At 51.0% G+C, this 21,320-nt stretch overlaps 1 protein-coding gene across 4 annotated transcripts in view; it reads right to left on the bottom strand.

The window, feature by feature from the left end:
• Positions 1–5,962, bottom strand: part of UCK2 (uridine-cytidine kinase 2) — a 49,026-nt gene extending 43,064 nt beyond the window's left edge. For 2 of the 4 annotated variants that reach the window (XM_036342579.1, XM_036342583.1), the window contains exon 1: positions 5,665–5,959. In XM_036342579.1, coding sequence (XP_036198472.1) covers positions 5,665–5,760 — 96 coding nt within the window. In that variant the 5' untranslated portion in view covers positions 5,761–5,959. Of the gene's footprint in view, positions 1–5,664 lie in introns of all 4 variants that reach the window. The other 2 variants (XM_036342581.1, XM_036342580.1) reach the window with 2 other exon arrangements.
• Between the last annotated feature and the right edge of the window lie 15,358 nt (positions 5,963–21,320).

Raw genomic sequence — 21,320 nt, 5'->3', positions numbered from 1 at the left:
GAGTGGCAGGGCCACGGCAAACCAGGGCTGGATGGCCTGGGCAGTGGCGGGGGCGGTGGAAAGTCACGGTGCCAGCTGAGGAAACAGAAGGCCCAGCCCACTGCTGCTCCTGGGAGCCCGAGGAGGGTGTGGGCTGAGTGGTCTGGCCAGATGGGTGGCAGCTGAGTTCCAGGAACAGGGGTGTGGGAGCCGCGGCCGCACATCTGGAGCAGGATGTCCCAGAGCAGATGCCTCCCAGCCAGATGCCCCAGAGCAGATGCTGACTCCCGGGGGGGCACAGCGCAGAGGGGACAGAGGATCTGCACTGTCCCCCAGTGACCTGTGTTACTCACTGCGAGACTAACCTCCCTAAAAACGCCTCTGAGGACGCCGCTGCTGGTGGGGAAAGCTCAGTAAAGGAAAAGTCAGGATTCCACTCCAAGTTCTACCGCTTAGTAGCTAAGTGACCTCAGGTCACACGTCCTCTGAGCCTTATCTTCCAATGTCATTCATCAACAGCAAAGACACCAGGCCGACTTCAAAAGGAAGAGACAAACGCCTTCGTAACGCAGCGGCTTGATGGTAAATGGGGTTCCAACACCGCTGAGCCCTCCCCTCCTATTTCCTTACGTCCCGACCTCCCCCGGACACAGAGCAGCGTCCACAGGAGCGCTCCTTCAGCAAGTCCCCGCTCAGCGCACGCCACATGGCGCCAAGGCTCCGAACAGCAGTGTCCCTGGGCTGGGGCTGGGCGGCTTTCCTTTTCAATCCTCACCCAGGGTATTCCGTCCGTTGATTTCCAGAGAGTGGAAGGGAGGGGCGGGGAGAGAAACATCAAACATCAGACACATTGATGGGGTGCCTCCTGTACACGCCCCTACTGGTGCTGGGAAACCGAGATCCATGACTGCGAATCAAACCCGAGACCCTTGGTCTGAGGGCCCGGCGCTCTAACCACTGCCGACCAGCCAGGGTGCGGGGGCTGTCACTTTTGAGCCAGTGCAATGTGAATGCTGTTAAATAAGGTCCCACCTGTGGCTTGAAATCCTAATTCAAATAATCTTGTGAATGAAGAAATAAAAGGGTAACTATAAACTACGGTCCGCCTCACTCGGTTCAACAAATACTCTACGGGGCCATGAGGCAGAAACAGGACACTCAGAGCTTTCTTTTTTTCTTTTAAACAAATTCACATTTTATTTATGTTGACATAAACTGTACAAAATTGACTTTCTTCACCGAAAATAACAGCGATGTTTTCTATATTCTTCCTACATAAACTACAAAACACACTCTTGTAGGTTGTCTAGGTTTCGCTTATAAATCAAGACGCGGCAGTAGATGTAACCTCGGAAAAAGACCGAATGAAAGAGATCAATCTGCTGTCAGTATCCATGGCCTCTGATCCTGTCTTGACCATGAAACAGAGGTGCTCCACATATTCTTGCTAAAAAGCTTATGACGATATAGGCTCAACAAAGGAATGTAAACAGCAACACCCAGATGTGGGTGTAACAATGGCGGGTTCTTCAATGTTTCTCTCTTTTTTTTTTTTTAATATATTTTTATTGACTTCAGAGAGGAAGGGGAAGGGAGAGAAACATCCATGATGAGAGAGAATCGTTGACCAGCTGCCACCTGGCATATGTCTTTAACTGGAATTGAACCTGGGACCCTTCAGTCCACAGGCTGATGCTCTATCCACTGAACCAAACTAGCTACAGCAACACTCAGAATTCTCTACCACAGCGGGCGAGTCGCTTTAGTAAAAGGCAAAATGGGGGAAGTCTATGGAAGCATTAGACAGCAAAGAGTCTGATTAAGGAAACAGATAACAGAGTTCCCAGAGGAAGTGTTCACAGAACTGAGGCCTGAAAGGTTTCGGGGCCCTTCCAAAGAGGGGTCCACGAGGCAGAGCTGGAAGCAGCTCCCACACACCTGTGTGCCACTGGCGCGGGAGGCGGGAGTGGGAAAATAAAGTCTGGGGCCACATTTGGGGGCCCGGGGATATGTGCTGCGCTGGTTCACTCTGCAGTCGGCCCACGGGGAGTCACAGAGGTTTCCAGGAAGCCCGGTGACAGCCAGACCTGAGCCCAGGAAGACCTTGGTGGACCAAGCTGGCCACAGACCGTGAAGTCACCAGGGCAACGGCAGCAAAACTGAATAGGAAAGTCTTAGCAGGTTTGGCTCGGGGGATAGAGCGTCGGGTTGTGGACTCAAGGGTCCTGGGTTCGATTTTGGTCAAGGGCACATGCCCAGGTTGTGGGCTTGATCCCCAGTAGGGGGCATGCAGGAGGCAGCCAATCAATGATCCTCTCTCATCATTGATGTTTCTATTTTTCTCTCCCTCAAACTTTTTCTCTGAAATCAATAAAAATATATTTTTTAAAAGGAGAGGAGATACAGGCAAAGAAATCTGATTTAAACTTTCTTTTTTTAATTTTTTTCCCTTCCAATGTTACTTCTTGCTCTCTCTCCAGACCTCTACCTGGGAGAGGTACAAGAATCTGATTTTTCACATGGATCACAGCGACTTTTCAACCCACAATGTTAACATGTGATTCCCACAGTGATGGGCCAAGTCAGCCTAGCAAAGCTTCCTGGAAAGTTCTACTTCGTCATTTACAAAACAAACTAGGAAGTGTGATCTGTGGCGCGGGCACTCAGTATTTGCCTTCTCCAAACCAAAATAACTTAGTCTGAGATAAAATACTCGTGCCCAGGGCAGCCACAATATTGAGACACATTAAGAGCCCAGAGAGATGGCCAGGGAGTTGGCTTTCTTATGGGAGGAGGAGGGAGCACAGTTGCATTTCCACATTTCCACTTCCAGTCCAGCCAACCTCGGAAACCAGCCTGCAGCCTCTCCAAGCGCCGGGGCCAATTCTTCTTAAACAAGATGGGGCAGCAGGGACCGGCAGCACTGGGCTGGCCCGGCTGGGCCACCACATACAGACCTGAACACACTTTCCCTCTCCAAGTGATGCAACCAAGCGCTGGGCTCCAGAGGCTCCGGGCTTCCTTCCACCTCTCAGGGTGACATTTTAAAAAAATACATTTTTACTGATTTTAGAGAAGGAGAAAGATAGGAACATCAATAATGAGAATCACTGACTGGCTGCCTCCTGCACACCCCTTACTGGGGATCGAGCCTGCAACCCAGGCATGTGCCCTGACCGGGAATCGTACTGTGACCTCCTGATTCATAGGTCAATGCTCAACCACTGAGCCACACCAGCTGGGCTCAAGGCGACATTTTTAAAAACTGATTTTAAAGAGAAAGGGAGAGGGAAAAACACACACACACTTCGATATTTTGTTCCACTCATTTATGCATTCATTGGTCGATTCTTGTATGTGCCCTAACCAGGGATCGAACCCACAACCTTGGCCTATCGGCACCATGCTCTAACCAACTGATCTACCCAGCCAGGGCTCAAGTTGTCATTTCTGATGATGCTCTTAGGCCCTCTGCCTTCTCCCAAATTCCTTTAACAGGCGCATCTGTAACAAAATAACCGGGGGTGGAATATCAATCTTGCTTCCAGACCCCCAGCACTACAATGCTCAGGCCTGAGACTTCTAAAAATGGTCCAGTTTGTTAATGTTGACCAAGATTAGTAAAGAAAAGAAACCTGAGCCTTAGCCAGTTCGGCTCAGTGGATAGAGCATCAGCCTGCAGACCGAAGGGTCCCGGGTTCGATTCTGGTAAAGGGCACGTAGCTTGGTTGCAGGCTGTGCAACCAACCAATCGATGTGTGTTTCTCTCACATCAATGTTCTCTCTCTGTGTCTTTCCCCCTCTCTTCCACTCTCTAAAAATCAATGGAAAAATATCCTTGGGTGAGGATTTTTAAAAAAGAGGAAATTGGAATTCATTGAAGGAAAGGCAGTAAGGACTGTAATAAAAGTATACCTACAACAAGGGGGCGACAATATGGAATCGGAGAAGCAGACTGCTCCTTTGGACTTAAAAAAAAAATCTATGAAACCATCTTAAACAATGACAAAGTACTTATCAATGCCAAAATGTAAACAGGCTTTGAAAACAGACCCTTTCTTGGGAGTTTCTACAATTGTCCTCCTTGATTGGAATTCGGGACAGTGGGTAACCACCCCCCTATCGCCCCCCCCCCCCAATAGCTCTCGGCTCCCTCCCACTTGACAGTTTGCGTACTTAGATCATCAATGCGAACGATGATGACTGAGAAACCCAGGAGAAGGGAGTCATTTCATGCCCTAGGACCTGTTCCCACTCTATAGTGACTTTATTATTTAGACTAGAGGATGACCAAGGTCACTTTGCTTCTAAACGCTGCACCCCCCTGCCTGCTTCAGCCTCCTCCCCCATGAGGACTGGCCCTCGGTCAGCATCCAGGCCCAATTACAGGGCAGGCACCATGCTGGGCGCGCTGGGAAGAAAGGTCCCAGGAACAGGAACGTGCTATGGAAAAACCATTCTAAGAAACAGGTCAAGCCTCCGAGCCTCCTGAAGGAGCGGGAATCCGGTTTTGCTTGAATGACTAGTAAGAGCGCTTCACTAGCAAAGAGGGAACATGTTTCAGAAGTGCATCCAGCCAGGGCAAATGCGGCACAAACTTCAGAGACCCCAAGCGGGCAGGTGCCTAACCCTGGGAGCTGGGCACCAGACCAACCTCCTCAGAAGGAAGCCCGCGGCCCCGTGCGCCATCGCTGCCCCGACCCGGGGGGGAAACGTGGAGCCAAAATGGAGGGGCCCCGGCGAGTGGCTCCGGGACGAAAGCCGCGTGGTGGCTTCTCATGGCGCCGGCCGCTCCCAGCTCGCTCCGCCGGGGCCCCCTCTGCTCCGAACCAGGCTGGACGGAGGTGGCTGAGCGGCAGGGGAAGCAGCGGCCGCCTGACGGGCATTAGGGGAGGAAAGAAAGAAACATCTGGGAGGGCTCGCCTCGCCCACCCGCAGCGGCAGCTCAGGAGGCAAGCGTCCCCGGGCTCTCCCCGCGGGTAACACAGGAGAGCGGGCTCCCGAGGACACGGCACCCGCGGGAGGGCCTCTCCGAGGGTCCCAGCGCGCACGCCGCAGGCAGCGGGGCGCCAGGGAACTTTCCCGTGGAAGCCGGCCACGTCTCCTCTCGGCCACGAAGAAGGGGAGCCCGACTGCTCCCACCTCACTGGTGTCACCGCATCTCTGTGGCTCAGGATTTTACCCGAAAAGCCCTGCAATCCCAGCCCAAGCGGGGCTCCCTCCCCGGGACGCGCCCCGCGCGCTCTCGCAGCTTCGGGTCGGGTCCCATCGCTCCGCCTTCGGCACCGGGCGGCGCGGCTGGGCGCACGTCCACGCGAGGCCGGGAAAGGGATGCACTGGGGGATCGCGGGGGACCCCACTCCGAGCCCGGTCCCCAACAGCGAGCGGACTTGCAAAACAATAGCATCCGCCGCCGCCGCCGTCGCCCCTCCCCCACAGGACCCGTGCCACGAGCGAGCGGCGCCGGGAAAAGGACCCCGCGGGGGTGGCCGACATCCCCAATCCTCGATCACCCGGTACCTGCCCGCCACCCGGCCGCGCCCCGAGTCCGCGCCGGAGACGGAGCTGGAGCGCCGCCAGCAGCGAGGCGCGCGGGCCACGTGGTGCTGCAGCAGCTGAAACGGCCGCGGCCGCTGCCCACGGGCGCCGCGCCGGCCCGGGAGGCAGGAGCGCGGACCCACGTACCTTGCCGCTGGCCGTGCCCCCGCTGACGCCGATCAGGAAGGGCCCGCCGCCGTTGGGCTGCTGGTGCTGCAGGGTCTGCTCGCTGTCCCCGGCCATGGCTCGCGCCGCCCTCCCCCGCGGCCTGTGCGGGCGGACGCACGCGCCTCGCTCCCCGCCCGCCCGCCGCGCTCGGCTCCCTCCGCCCCGCTGCCGCCGGGAGGCCGCCGCCGCCAGCCGCTCGGATCCGGTGTGGGCTGCGGTCCCGGAGGAGCGAGTGCCTGCCCGTGCGCACGCGGCGCCCTTACATCCCCGGCGGCGGGCGGCGTGATGCCGCTGCTCCAATCCGGCGGCCGGCGCGCTGCGATTCGCCCGGGCGGCGCCGGCGGGCGTCTGGCCCCGCCCCCGGCCCCGCGCCCGGCCCCGCCCTCCAGCCGGCCGCCGCCCGGGGGCGCGGGAGGGTGCGAGCCGACCGCCTTCCGTCCCGGCGGCTAACCCTTCCCCCGCGACCTGGGCCTTTAGAGATGCCGCCAGCTCTTTGCAGAGGGATAAAAGGCTGCAAGGGGGGCCAGACTCTGGAGGGAGTGCCCCAGGGTTTGGGAGCGAAATTAGAACAAGCTTGGAAAATTAAGAAGAACAAAGAGTTAATGTCATCTTATCCAGGCTCAAAACGCGCTTTCCAAAAATTAGAATGTTCTTTCCCCTCCCGTTGGCCAAAATGACGTCAGCCCCTGGTTTGAAACTTCTCCTCTCTCGGAAACCCCCAACACCATTCTCCTTAACGAGCGACTCCCTGGAGAAGGGGTACGCTCCCTCCTAACAGCAGCGCCCTTTCAAACCACAGTTTGAAATCCGAAGTTCCTGCGGAGTCATGGTTAGTGCGAACATTAATATAATAATTAATGCCCTGCTGACCATTAATAGCTTTAACTGAACTGTTTTTTCAGAGATGGGCCTTCTGGGGCGAGAAAGGCAGTTAGCCGCCTTGGACTCCGCCGCCGCCTGCACTTCTGGAGCCCGGTTTCTGCGGTGATCTGCTGAATGGGAGCAATGATGGCGGGTACATCCCAGGACTGCTGTGAGCTGTGAGTTATTGTATTTGAAGTTCTGACAATAGTGCCTGGCACAGTCTCCAGCGGTCGCCAACCGGTGGTCCGCAGACCACTGGTGGTCCGTGAGGTCCGAAAGGTTGGCGACCACTGGCTCTAAACCATATGTAAGTGTTTGAAGAGAAAATGGCGGTTTTGTTCATCTATTTTATAGATTAGAAAGGCAGGAAAAAGCAAAGTGGGGGAAGCCCCTGGGATTGGAGAAAAAGTAAAATGATAGACACATACTTAGGTGGGTTCAGGATAGTTAACTATCAACAATCTATATATATAAAAGGCAAGCGACCAGTCACTATGATGATAACTGCAGCCCCAACCTCCTGTGGCCCCTCTCCCTCACCCGCCCAGCCCTATCCGGCCCCATCAGGGTGGGCCAGCCGGACTCAACCCGTGAACGAATTCGTGCAGGGGCCTCTAGTTGACATGATAACAATGACAATGAAGGAATTTGTGGTCTCTGTCCTGGTGTCCAAGCACATTAGGTTGTGCCCTGAGGGGTCTGGAAAAAGAGTACTTACAAGTTACCCAGGCAGTTCAAGGATATGTTATCACAGGTGCAAAAAGACAATAAATAGGCTTAGTTAAGGTAAAGGTTGACCTTTTCAGGGAAGATTCCTGCCTAGGACCTGTCCATCCTTTGTGGTGACTTTAGGTCTCTGAGCTTGCAGGTCAGCATGTGGCTTGGAAATGGAACTGGAAATGGAACTTTTGTTGGAGCCGTGAGGACAGCCTACACAAGTAATTTCCAGCCTCTGCCCCAGTGATTCTGGGATCGGATCAATGAGCTAATAGGGTCCTACAGTCTAAAAGAGGACTTAAGTCAATAGCATCCTCTTTTAAAACAGTAATTTCCTTAAATTCAGAAACATGTTGGGGGGAAAATACTAAAGAAAATCAAGAGTATTAGAAAACATAAAAGTTCTTTCCATTCTTGAGGTTAGCTAGAAGGAGGTGCCGTCCCAAATGGCTGTGGGGTGAATGGAGTGCGTTTGTGCTCATTTGTGAGTCAGCTTCTCCCCAGTCTTTCCTCCACTAGACATCTGACAGTCTTCAGGGACTTTTGCAGAGGTGTTTAAAGTCCAGGATCGGCCTACGGGAATTTTGAACCTGACTGACCCACAGCTAAGGGGATATTAAGTAGCTGAGAGAAAGAAGAGCTAGATAAAACAATGCCATGTCCTCCGTGAACTTCGCCCAAAAACCCACCTTCCTTATCATTCCTATCACTTTTCCCACAATATTTTATCTCATAAATTTTCAAACAGAGTTGGAAGAGTTTACAGTAAATACCACCTAGAGTCTATGGTTCACATTGTCCTGTGCTTGCTTTTCCACACTAGCCACCTACCGCTCCCTGTAGCCATCTAGCCTTTTGGTTACAACACTTGTTTCAACCTTTTGCTTTTGTTAGTTTTATGTGACTTAAACAGGCTGATACATTTCTTGCTTTTTGTTTGTTTGTATTTCATTACTATATCCCCAGCACCTTCTGGCACAAAGTAGGACCTTAATAAATATTTCTTGAATGAATGAAGAGACACCACGTGTCATTTGTAGATTCCCAAGGGCCACTGAGCACAAGGAGGGGCAAGCAGGAAGCAGCAGATACGTGTCACATGACTGAAGGAAGGCATAAGTGAACAAACGTGGAAGAGGTGAGAAAGTCCCAAGCCAAGTCCACCTCCCTCTCTGGAGGGAAAGGTGTTCCCTGATCAGCCGGTGGTCGCCAGCCGGTGGTCCGTGAGGTCCAAAAGGCTGGCGGCCGCTGCCCTAGATCATATTGATGCCGCTGCTACTCTGCTTTCCTGGCATTCTAAGTCACTGTCTCCAAACTAGTTGAACCAACTCATTAACTAAGCTAGCTCATTACACACCTCTGCACCGTTTAATAGTAATATCTGCCCTCCGTGCATGAGTTAAAATACATAGAACAGAAGCTGTCTATATAAAGGGAAGGCCTCACGAGCCTACATTTCCAGCTGCCCTCTGCACTCCGTGTCTTTACTGTGCTGCATTTTGGCTCTTTCCTGTCCCCGGGGCTGGCCTCCCCACACATAAGTTACCCGTGTCCATTTAAATTACTAAGCACATCCCAGCGCAGGTGACCTCAACAAGGACTTCCCCATCTTTGCTCGCTATAAAGCAAGGCAGGCAGCCTGCTATTCCCTGTGCTGGGTCATCCATCCTCTCTGGGGAGCCTGGCCACTGAATCCCAGAGCTCAAGATGTTCAAGCCCTGGCCGGGTTGGCTCAGCGGATAGAGCGTCGGCCTGCGGACTGAAGGGTCCCAGGTTCGATTCCAGTCAAGGGCATGTACCTTGGTTGCGGGCACATCTCAGTAGGGAGCGTGCAGGAGGCAGCTGATCGATGTTTCTCTCTCATCGATGTTTCTAACTCTCTATCCCTCTCCCTTCCTCTCTGTAAAAAATCAATAAAATATATATTTTAAAAAAAGATGTTCAAGCCACGTCTGAGCCGACCGTAGCAATTACAATGCGGATTCTGAATTAAGTGATTTTGTTTTCTGTCCTCCTCCCCCTCTCTCCAAGGGGGGAGGGCAGGAGGGGAAGGTTTTCAATAAAATCCAGAGTTTGAACAGATTCAAGGAAACACATTTTCTCGATATCTGTGATCACCTATTATATCAGATTTCAGCCTGATCAAGTTCTGGCCTTGTTCACACGGAGATGGAGTCAGCATGAGTGTGCAGCTGCGCTGTAGCCAAGGTAGAGACACAGCTATTGACGGTCCCCGCCTGCCCTCTTCTCTCCAGCGTAGCTAGAGTTCCCAGCTAGACAAGGAACACTACATGAAAGTTCTCCCCCCAGTGCTTCCCACCGTGACTAATGCTTTAATTTCTTACCACATTTCCCAGCAGAAAATATGTTCTTACACCCCAGCATGTCTCTGAAGCATTTCAGTTCTCTGTATTGCCTTTCTAACTACTTTCTGCCTTAAAAAAAATGTATTCCCTTTCGATTAGAGTTGACATTCAACATTAGTTTGTATTAGTCGGATGCACAGCATTGTGTTTAGACAGTCACATACTTCACAAAGCGACTGCTTGGTGCCGTTTGTCAATCAGCCTGCTCTGAAAGGATGGCCAGGTGACATTAATGCACTTCACACCTGGCCCTGGGGTCTGAATCGCTCTCAGATGTGGCCAGGCATCTGGTCCGTCTCCGACATTGGCACCAGCAACATGGGGAATGCCAATCCTCGAGTCCCACACCCAGAACCAGTGAATGGGAATTCAGCGGGGGCGGGGGTGACCAGGGCTCCAGGTGGGAACTCTGTGGGGCGGGGGACAGAGGTGACAAGGCCCTGGAAGTTTGAGAACTACTGACCTAGTGGAAAGAAGATAAGTTCTATGCAGAAAAGTAAGGTGTACATTTTTGCATTGAGACTAAACTTTATAACCTTTGGCAAGTTTCTCTTTTTCTTTGGCTGGTTTATTAATTTGTATATGCCTCAGTTTCTTCAACTGCTACATGATACCTGGCGTGTAAGGTGGTCATGAAAACATGCAGACCTCTGCGTCCCTGCCGGCCCACTTCCGGAAGTCCCATGCGCCCCAAGAAGCCCTCCCAGACTTTGGCAAAGCTCACACACGGTAGTTCTATGGAGGTCTTCTCGATTCTCCTCACACTGGAACTTTCCAAGGTGATTCTGTGAAAATAAGACTGAGCTAAAGGCAGTTCCGTTGTTTTGCCCAGCCAGCTCCCAGTGCCCAGGAAGAGCAGGGCTGGCTCCCAGCACATGCCATTGTGCCAGCTGTCCATGTTCTATGCCTTTAGCTTCACCTAGTTCCCAGCTTGCATCTCAGACCCATATCTGACCTTGCTTCTCTTCCTGTCACCAGACCACCACCCTCGCCATCCCACTTTCTGCAAGGACTTCTCATCTTCTCTAATAGCTCATAGTAATGGGTGTCCCTCCCTCCCTCCCTCGCCTGGGTGGCCAGGGATGCACTGGGTGTGAGTGCTGGGACTGAGGCGAGGCAGGAGGACCCAGGGTGTGAGGTGCAGGAGCCCTGACCCTGGGATGCAATGTGGGGTGGGCCTTAGAAAGGAGCCCTCCCTCCCCGTGTGCCTGAGGGCCTCACCCCCCAGCCGGGTGACCAGGTGGCAGGCCTCCACGAGAGGAGAATCAGAGGGCGAGCAGCTGGCGGTGCCCGCAGCAGGGGCAGAGTGACAGTCGGGTGGCGCAGGTGGAGACTGGTGGCCAAGGGTGGCAGGTTCGATATTCCTGGGGTGATGCACTGAGGGGCTAATTGGCGTCGGAGAACAAATGAGATTAGCGGAAGGAGCGGGCTAGTCTGTCCAGGGGTCAGATGTCATGTGGGGGAAGTTGTTTGGGTCTGGAAGTACACTCTCCCCAAGTCGTTGGGAGAGAAAAGGAGTTCGATTCTGCTTCATCATGTGAGTGCAGTGTGTCAGGGCGAGGCCGAAGCTTCGAGGGAGGGGACCCGGTGTTTCAGAACTATTAGTCAGAGACTAAACACATGAACGAAAGCCACAGATTCCCAGGAAAACATGTGTGCGCACGCATGTAAGTAGAATTTTGAGTATAATTTACTCACACCCAGCACAGCCCGTTAGATGCCAGCCAGCCCGGGAGCCATGAGAGGAGGTGGGGAGGGTGCAGCCTCTGGGAGGGAGCATGGCTGCCTGCACACACAGAGGTCCGGGCACCGAGGCTGCAGGGGCTGTGTCCGCAGGCTTCCGCCCAGGTGTCCACTCCCATCCCCGGCCCCCAGGGTGCAGCCACTATGGGAACAGTATGGAGGTTCCTCAAAAAATAAAGACTACAGCCATCACATGATCCAGCAACCCCACTTCTGGACATACATCCAAGGAAAATGGAAGGAGAAGAGGGTATCAAAGAGCTATCCATATCCCATGCCCTGGCAGCATTATTCACAACAGCCAATATACAAAAACGGCAGGTGACAGGATAAAAATGCGGTGTATTTCATACAATGGAATATTAGGCAGCCACGAGGAAAAAGAAAACCCTGCCATTCGTGCAAAATGGATGGAGCTTGAGGGCATTTCTCTAAGTGGGGGAAAAAGCCAACAGAGACAGCATAGAAAAGTTGTTGTCAGCAGCTGGGGGGTGGGAAATGGGGGAGGTTAGTAAAAGGGTACAGGCTTTCAGCTATAAAGTGAACCAGGTCTGAGGACCTATGTAAAACGTGTGCCTGTCATTGAGAAGGCTGTGATCTTGTATAACTGGACTTTGCTGAGAGAGTGGAACTTACAACTTCTCGCCGCACAGATACACAACAGATAGACACGGGGGATGGAGGTGTTGACTATCTGGATGGGGCAACCAGTCACAACGTACACAAGTATCGAGCCACGGCATGCACATTTTAACAACATTAGCAACTTTGTCAATTATACCTCAATAAGCAAAATTGTCTTTAAAAAAGTAAAACATCTTTCAAAAATGACCCTTTGGGGACAACATGGCAAACCTGGGCCGAAGGCTTCTTTGTAAAGACGCCGTAGTCGCCAGAAGGATGTCGGGCCCCAGGACTCGCCACGAGCACGGCAGAAGCCCCGGGGGGAAGACATGAGCTTCGCCGGGCCTGGATGGAAGACACGGCGGTCCGAGTATGTAAGAGGCCAGTGCCCGGACATGGATATTTCCAGGGAGAACGGAATTGTTTTTTCTTCTCCCTCGCATTGTCCCTTTAAGGCGGTTTCCTGAAAATTGATTTGCATATATACCATTAGATTCCCCGGCATGGGCTGCACAGTTTTGCATTGCCATCAGTAATATATGAGGGTGTCTGATAATTCACGGCCATGCTGAGTGTGCGGTCACTTCTGGGTTTCTGACAATCTGAGAGTCTAGATGAAATGATGGTTGAGAAATAGTGTCTCTCAGTGGGGTTTTTTTTGTTTGTTTTTGTTAATCCTCACCCTAGGATCTTTTTTTCCATTGATTTTTAGAACGGATGGGAGGAAGAGACACAGAGAGAAACATCAATTGGTTGCCTCCCACACGAGCTCCAACCAGCTGTGGGGCTCGAGCCTGCAACTGAGGTATATGCCCTTGACCAGAATTGAACCCGAGACCCTCCAGTCCTTGGGCCGATGCTCTAACCACTGAGCACACCAGTGGCCAGGGTTCTTTTTGTCTTTTAATTTACCTTTATTATTGAAAGTATTACAGATGTCCCCCTTTCCTCCCCTCCACTGACCTTCTCCACCCTGATCCCGCCCCCGCACTGTCTGTGTCCATGGGTTATGCATATAAGTTCTTTGGTTAACCTCTCCCTACCACCCCCATCCCCCTCTGAGATTCATCAATCTGTTCCATGCTTCCATGTCTGTTTATTTTGTTCAATTTTGTTCATTAGGCTCCACATGGGTGAGATCATGTGATACTTGTCTTTCTCTGGCTTGTTTTGATACAAGGTTTTGTTTTTTTATATAGTTTCTATTTATTCATTTATTTAATCGTCACTCGAGGACATTCTCCACCCTCAACCTTTTTTTAAAAATATATATTTTATTGATTTTTTACAGAGAGGAAGAGAGGGATAGTTAGAAACATTGATGGGAGAGAAACATCGATCAGCTGCCTCCTGCACACTCCCCACTGGGGATGTGCCCACAACCAAGGTATATGACCTTGACCGGAATTGAACCTGGGACCTTTCAGTCCACAGGCTGATGCTCTATCCACTGAGCCAAACTGCCACCCCCAACCTTTTTTAAGAGAGAGTGGAAGGGAGAGGGAGAGACAGAAACACCAATGTGAGACAGACACATTGATCAGTTGCCTCCTGCATGATCCCAACCAGGGCCAGGAGCCTGCAACTGAGGTACCTGCCTTTGACCAGAATCGAACCTGGGACCCTTCAGTCGGCAGGCTGCTGCTCTATCCACTGAGCCAAACCGGCCAGGGCCTGACTGGCTTATTTTGCTTATCATAATCCTCTCCAGTTCCTTCCATCAGTGTTTTTGTTTTAATATATTTTTATTGATTTCAGAGAGGGAGAGGGAGAAATAGAAACATCAATGATGAGAATCATGCATTGGCTATCTCCCGCATGGCCCCACTAGGGGTGAGCCGTAACCTGGCATGTGCCCTTGACCGAAATCGAATCTGGGACCCTTCAGTCCACAGGCTAACCCAAACCGGCTAGTAGGGCCATGGTCGGCAAACTGTGGCTCGAGAGCTACATGCGGCTCTTTGGCCCCTTGAGTGTGGCTCTTCCACAAAATACCACGTGTGGGCGCGTGTACAGTGCGATTGAAACTTCGTGGCCCATGCGCAGGAGTCGGTTTTCGGCCTGGGCGAGTCTTTCTTGAAGTACTGTTGATATTTGGCTCTGTTGACTAATGAGTTTGCCGACCACTGGGCTAGGGCGTCATCAGCATTGTTTTAGCTGACTTTCTCTCACTAGGGTTGAGCACAACTATCTTTTCTTTGGTTGAAGGTACTATTTTTGGTGGGCCATCTTTTAGCGAATTTTGTCCATTGCCCTGTTATGCTTTTGATCTCATCATTTTATAGAAATAATTTTGTTTCTCATTTGTTTTACGATATGCTTATGTTTTTTGCCTTGCAAATTTTTTTTAACCCACAAGTACTCCCATTTCTAAAGAAATTAACTCCTGTTTCTTGTGGGACTTGTGTAATGTTTTTACATTTAGGTCTCAAATGTATTTCACTAATACTGTTTTTCAGGTCTTTAGTATCCTGACTGATTTTCTGTCTACTTGTATCAAACTAGAATTGTGGATTTATCTGTTTTTCCTCGTAGGTCTGTCAGTTTTGGTGGTTTTTTTAAATATATTTTATTGACTTTTTAGAGAGAGGAAGGGAGAGGGATAGAGAGATAGCAACATTGATGAGAGAGAAACACTGATTAGCCGCCTCCCGTACACCCCCCACTGGGGATGTGCCTGCAACCAAGGCACATGCCCTTGACCGGAATCGAACCCGGGTCCCTTCAGTCTGCAGGCCGACGCTCTATCCATTGAGCCAAACTGGTTAGGGCAGGTCTGTCAGTTTTTATTCCATGAACTTAGAAGCTCTGAATTAGACGCAGACTTATTTAATATTGGCAGGTCTTTGTGCTGAGCCACCCCTTTTGTTATTAGGAAGTGACCTTTGTCCTTGGTGTCGCTTGTCTTGAGGTTTACTGTCTCCCGTAACATCGTTCTCCAGCCTCCGTAGGAGCGATGCCTGCGTGGCCTGTCTGCACATTAGAGCCTGTGGGAGGATTATCGGACGGGTTTCAGAGAGGATACAGAGAACAGACCTCAGAAAACTGAGAAGCATAGAGAAGTGGATGCGAGGCCTGTGTCCTATGAAAAGCAGTTTCCCCATGCCTGGGAAAAGGTCATGTGATCAGACCCGTGGAGGAAAGTTAGAAATTCCCTGTAGTTTGGTGGAGCGCTTTGGCACATGAAGCATACCTTTCACAGATATTTTTGAGTGTCTGCTAATGGGCCCTGTGCTAGATGCAGAGGTCAGTTTTTTTATTTTTTATATTTATTTATTTATTTTTTAAAATATATTTTATTGATTTTTTACAGAGAGGAAGGGAGAGAGATAGAGAGTTAGAAACATCGATGAGAGAGAAACATCGACCAGCCGCCTCCTGCACACCTCCTACTGGGGATGTGCCCTCAACCAAGGTACATGCCCTTGACCGAATCGAACCCGGGACCCTTCAGTCCACAGGCCGACGCTCTATCCACTGAGACAAACCGGTCTGGCAAGAGGTCAGTTTTTTAAAAAAAATATATTTGTATTGATTTCAGAGAGGGAGAAGGAGAGATAGAAACATCAATGATGAGAATCATCAATCGCATGCCTCCCACATGGCCCCCACTGGGGATTGAGCCTGCAACCCGGGCATGTGCCCTGCCTTGTGACCTTCATGGTTCATAGGTAGATGCTCAACCACTGAGCCACACTGTCCGGGCGATGCAGAGGTCAGTTTGAGATTGCGCTCCTGTAAGGGTCTGCAGCTAGAGCAATGAGGGTAGGGCATTTGACAGTATTGCTTATGATATTTGTGTGTCTCCGTGAATAAAATCAAAGTCTTTTTGGCAGCAAAGTGAACTGCTAATGTTAGGGGCAGAATAGAATAGTGAGGAGTAGCTATGGTTATAGGAAATACTAATCATTCTCTGTTAACTGTGATTGTTCTGTTCTGATTAGAGAAAGCACATTGCGGTCCACTCTCCTTTTCTGGGAACTGCCTACCATCATGGAGATTAACCACCTTGTTGCCGAAACAATCCAGTCCCAGAGGTGCCCACCCTCTGTGACCCCCGCCGGCACTGCCTGTAACCTGCACCCCTTGTACCTCGCCTACCTCCCATGCCTGCAGTTCCTACTTTCCCACGTAATCTTTGTCCTTCTACCCAATATAAGCAGCTGGCTTATGGGGGGAGAGGGTAAGAGCAGATTTTCGTGGATGACCTGCTGCTCTCCTATGCTACCGGCAGGATTGGAATAAACACTCACACATGATTCAACCCTGTCTCTGTTTACTTGGCAAAAGTCGTGACAGGCAGCCCAGACCCACTGGCTGTCCGGTTTCACCAAGATGAAGGGTAAGAGCCTATTTAGTGAGTAAAAGGGGATTATTGGCCAACAGTATATCATAGGAACACAGTAAGCCTGACAGTGAGCATCTGTAACGGGAACTGTCACCTTGAATTGCAGGCTTCTATTAAATGGCCCAGACTCACCCATGAAGAGAAACTGTGAATGAATTTTAAGTATTTAAATATTTTCAAAGGCCCCTTCTAATTCTAATATTACAGAAGCTTAATATTAAAATGAAGTTTTTATATTTCTCTCTCTTAAAAGGCTACTTCTCCCAGTCACTCTGTCAGGGCTGTCGCCACACCGGTTACAATCCGGACAGATTTACCAGGAAATCAATGAGACCTTCACGTGCAATGGCCCTTATTAGGGACTCACTTTTGTACCTGACTTTGACTCTAATCCATATTCTTTTTCTTAAGGAGAGTCCCAAGAACTCTAAAGCTTCAGGTCACCTAAGACTTAGAGATGCCTTTGGTGGAACCTGAGAATTCGTCTTCTTATTCACCTCATCTTATTTGGTTCTAAGGCAGCCGTGGGCAAACTACGGCCCGCAGGCCGGATCCGGCCCATTTGAAATGAATAAAACTATTGAAATAAAAGACCGTACCCTTTTATGTAATGATGTTTACTTTGAATTTATATTAGTTCACACAAACACTCCATCCATGCTTTTGTTCCGGCCTCCGGTCCAGTTTAAGAGCCCATTGTGGCCCTCGAGTCAGAAAGTTTGCCCACCCCTGGACTAAGGTTTACTATTTCAGTCTTCACAGTTCTCTCGGATTTTGCTCTTTCTCCTCAATTTCTGATTCTACTTGTTTAGTTCAGGGCTTCCTCGCTTGACAACTGCGTCACAGTGACAGCTTGACAGCTGGTTTTCCTGATGCAATATAGCTCCAAATGAATCCACCCTACTTAAAGCTGCCAGGCCAATTAAAAACCAACGCTGCTGCCCAGCCAGTGTGGCTCCGTGAGTACAAGTGGATTATTGGCCACTCAACCAGGAGGTCACGGTTTGATTCCTGGTCAGGATACTTGCCCTGGTTGTAGGCTTGATCCCCAGAGGGGATGTGCAGGAGGTAGCTGATCAATGATTCTCATTATTGATGTTTCTCTTTCTCCCTCTCCCTTCCTCTCTGAAATCAATAAAAAATATATTTTAAAAACAAAACAAAAACACTGCTTATTTTGCAAACTTACCATCCAGCTTAAGATATTCTGATCTTTCCACTATCACCGATCTTCTGAAACTGGGAAGCTTAAATGCCCAGGCAAAAGTGGCAATCAGCCCTGGATGGTGTTGCTCAGAGGTTAAGAGCATCAGCCCAGCACACTGACTGGTCTCGGGTTCAATCCCCGGCCCCAGTAGGGGAGCATGCGGGAGGTAACCAATCGATGTTTCTCTCTCTTTCTCCCCCTCCCTCCCTCCCTCTCTAAAAAAATCAATGGAAAAAATATCCTCAGGTGAGGATTAACAACAACAAAACAGTGGCAATCAACCAGAGGGTAAGTGAAGCCACAAGAGGAATGTGACATTTTTAAAAGAGCATTATTTTTGCCTGATAGCATGTAGTTTAAACGATTACTGCCCACTTTCTTCTTATATCAATCAGGTATAAAGCTGAATGCGACAGTTCAACAATTTGGACCTCAGATGCAGAAAACTGGATTCATCATTATTCTTGGCTCATGACATTCTCTTCATCAGTGTGTTCAGTCATGCTGCCACTTCCTATGACATCACCACCAACAGGGAAACCAGGACATAGATTTACATTTACATTCACCTCTGATGCTCCATTACCTCACCCAGCCTTTTCCCATTCAAGACAACACCAGCAAAATCATCATTCTCTTGCTTTTTCTTTTAACATCCTAAACAGTGTTTGGGGGGATTTTATAAAGTTATTAACTTTATGAAAAGCCTAATGCATGTTGTATATAATTTTTAAGAAATTACTCTTTTCACTCTATATTATACAGGTGGGACAAAAATAGGTTTATAGTTGCGTGTATGGGAAATAATAATAATACAAAAATAAACTGCTTCATGTACCCACATCTGTAAACCTACTTTTGCTCCACCCTGTATTTCTAGGATTAATCCATATTGTGCCATTCATTTGGAGTGCTGTATAAAGATATCCTAACTTACCACTTTATAGATTAAAAGAAAATGAGGCCCATAGAAATTAAATCACTTGCTCAAGTACTACAGCTTGCATGAGTTGGGTTAGGAGTCAAACCTGAAGGCCTGCCCAATTGTTGTAGCTTAGGGATTGTGTTGACCTATGAGCCAGGAGGTCATGGTTGCAGTCCGGGTTTGGGCACATGCCCAGGGTTGTGGACTTGATCCCCAGTGGTGGGCCTGCAGAAAGCAATTGATGATTCTCTCTCATCATTGACTAGAAGCCCGGCGCACGAAATTCATGCGCAGGTACACTCCCTAGGCCTGGCCTGCGATCAGGGCCATTTTCCCCAGCTGCTCACAGCCACCCACCCCCGGTTCCGTTCCCTGTTCACCACTGGGCGATCAGAGCCTGGTGGCCTCACTGGCCCCGACCCCACCACAGGTTGCCCTCTGTGTGTGGGGAGACCAGCAGAGTGGGGGCCTTGGCCTGGTGCTGCCTGCATCCCCCTCCCAACCACCCCTGGTTCCCCATTTGCCATCAGGTGATGGGAGCCTCCCAGCTGGGGAAAGGGACCAAGAGGTGGTCAGTGCACCTCACAGTGACTGGTCGAGCGGTCGTTCCCCTGTTAGGGTCAATTTGCATATTACCCTTTTATTATATAGGACTAGAGGCCCGGTGCACAAAAATTTGTGCACTTGGGGGGGGAGGTCCCTCAGCCTGGCCTGTGCCCTCTCGCAGTCTGGGACCCCTCGGGAGATAACGACCTGCTGGCTTAGGCCTGCTCCTGGGTGGCAGAGGGCAGGCCCAATCCCTAGGTGCAGCCCCTGGTAGGGCTCAGAGCAGGGCCGACTGGGGAGTTGGGGCGCCGCCCCCTGTCATGCACAGAGCAGGGCGGATCGGGAGGTTGCGATGCCACCCTCAGTCATGCTCAGGATAGGGCCGATTGGGCGGTTGGGGCACCGCCCCCTGTAACACTCAAGCCAGGGTCGATGGGGAGGTTGCGGTGCCACCCCGTCACGCACAGAGCAGGGCCCATCAGGGGGTCGAGGAGCTCCCCCATCACTCACAGAGTAGGGCCGATAGGGGAGTTGGGGCACCGCCCCCTGTCACACACAGAGCAGGGCGGATCAGGGGGTTGGGGCGCCGCACCGTCACACTCAGGGTAGGGCCGATGGGGAGGTTATGGCTCTACCCCATCACACACAGAGCAGGGCCCGTGGGGGAGGGGGGGTTGGGGCGCTGCACCCTGTCACACACACAGCAGGGTGGATCAGGGGGTTGGGGTGCCACCCTCTTATCACCCACAGAGCAGGGCCGATCAGGGGGTTGGGGCACCGCCACTGTCACACTCAGGGCAGGGCGGATCAGGGGGTTGGGGCGCAGCCCTCTATCACCCACAGAGCAGGGCCGATCAGGGGGTTGGGGTGCCGCACCCTGTCACACACAGAGCTGCAGGGCGATCAGGGGGTTGGGGAGCTCCCCCCTATCAGGCACAGAGCAGGGTTGATCAGGGGGTTTGGGCGCTGTCCCGTCACGCTGATCCCGGTGCCGGGAGGCCTCGCGGCTCCGCTGATCCTGGTGCTGGGAGGCATATTACCCTTTTACTATATAGGATAGAGGCCTGGTGCACAGGTTGGGGCCGGCTGGTTTGCCCTGAAGGGTGTCCTGGATCAGGGTGGGGGTCCCCACTGGGGTGCCTGGCCAGCCTGGGTGAGGGGATGATGGCTGTTTGCAGCTGGTCACACACCCTTCAGGGTGGGGGTCCTCACTGGGGTGCCTGGCCAGCCTGGGTGAGGGGCTGAGGGCTGTTTTCAGGCTGGCGGGTGACTGAAGCTCCCAACCGCTCCTTTTTTTCTTTTTCTTTTTTTATTCTGGACCAGCTTTAGCTCTGAGGCTTGGCTCCAGCTCTTAGGCCTCCGCTGCTGAAAGCAGGTATCTGGTTTGTTTGGGTTCTATAATCGAAACACTGTTTCAACTCCAGCTCTGAGATCCCGGCTGGCTGAAAGCAGGTTTCTGGGGTTTTGTTTAGCTTCTATATTTGTAACAATGTTTCAAACTGCAAGCTCAGATGCTGGCAGCGGCAGGCGGGGAACGTTGGTTTCCTCCGTCACTGAAGCAAGCAGGCCTCATGTTCGCTTCAAGCTGCCTGGCTGCCAGCCGCCATCTTGGCTGGCAGTTAATTTGCATATTGCCCTGATTAGCCAATGGGAAGGGTGGCGGAGGTACGGCTAATTACCATGTTTCTCTTTTATTAGATAGGCTGTTTCTCTCCCTCTCCATTCCTCTCTAAAATCATCAATAATAATAAGAGTAATATGCAAATTGACCAAACGGCTGAACAGTGGAATGACCGTCCGAAGCCAGGGCTGTGAGGGCCGAGGCAGTTGGGGCTGTGAGGGCCAAGCCCCTTGCACAAATTTTGTGCATCGGACCTCTAGTTAAAAATATAAAAACAAATGAACCAAAAAACCTGAAGCCCGTATCCTTTCATACCTCAGTTATAAGCAGGGATTAAATTTCTCTCTTAACCTTTACAATGCCTAGCCTAGTACTGAACATTTTTTTAAAAGAACAGTATTATTATTACTAAGCCCACTAATAATGTGGGAACAGTGCAGGCATATTTGTCATTTGCCTTTCACAGGAAGTCACCTGAGGGTGTACAACATAAAGTATAGACGAAGGAGGGAGATGTGGGTCCAGGGAACAGCAAACCCTACCCTAGAGAAAGGTAAAGGAAGTCCCAGGACAAAAGCCTGGTCATAGAAACTGGAGCAGGACAGTGAACTCTGGTGGGTGGTCCTCATGGGGAAACCTGAGAGCTTAGAACCTGAAAATATGACAGAAGAATC

The sequence above is a fragment of the Myotis myotis genome, unplaced genomic scaffold (genome assembly GCF_014108235.1).
Source record: "Myotis myotis isolate mMyoMyo1 unplaced genomic scaffold, mMyoMyo1.p scaffold_m19_p_18, whole genome shotgun sequence".
Lineage (NCBI taxonomy): Eukaryota > Metazoa > Chordata > Mammalia > Chiroptera > Vespertilionidae > Myotis > Myotis myotis.
This window is presented reverse-complemented; position numbering and strand designations above follow the sequence as displayed.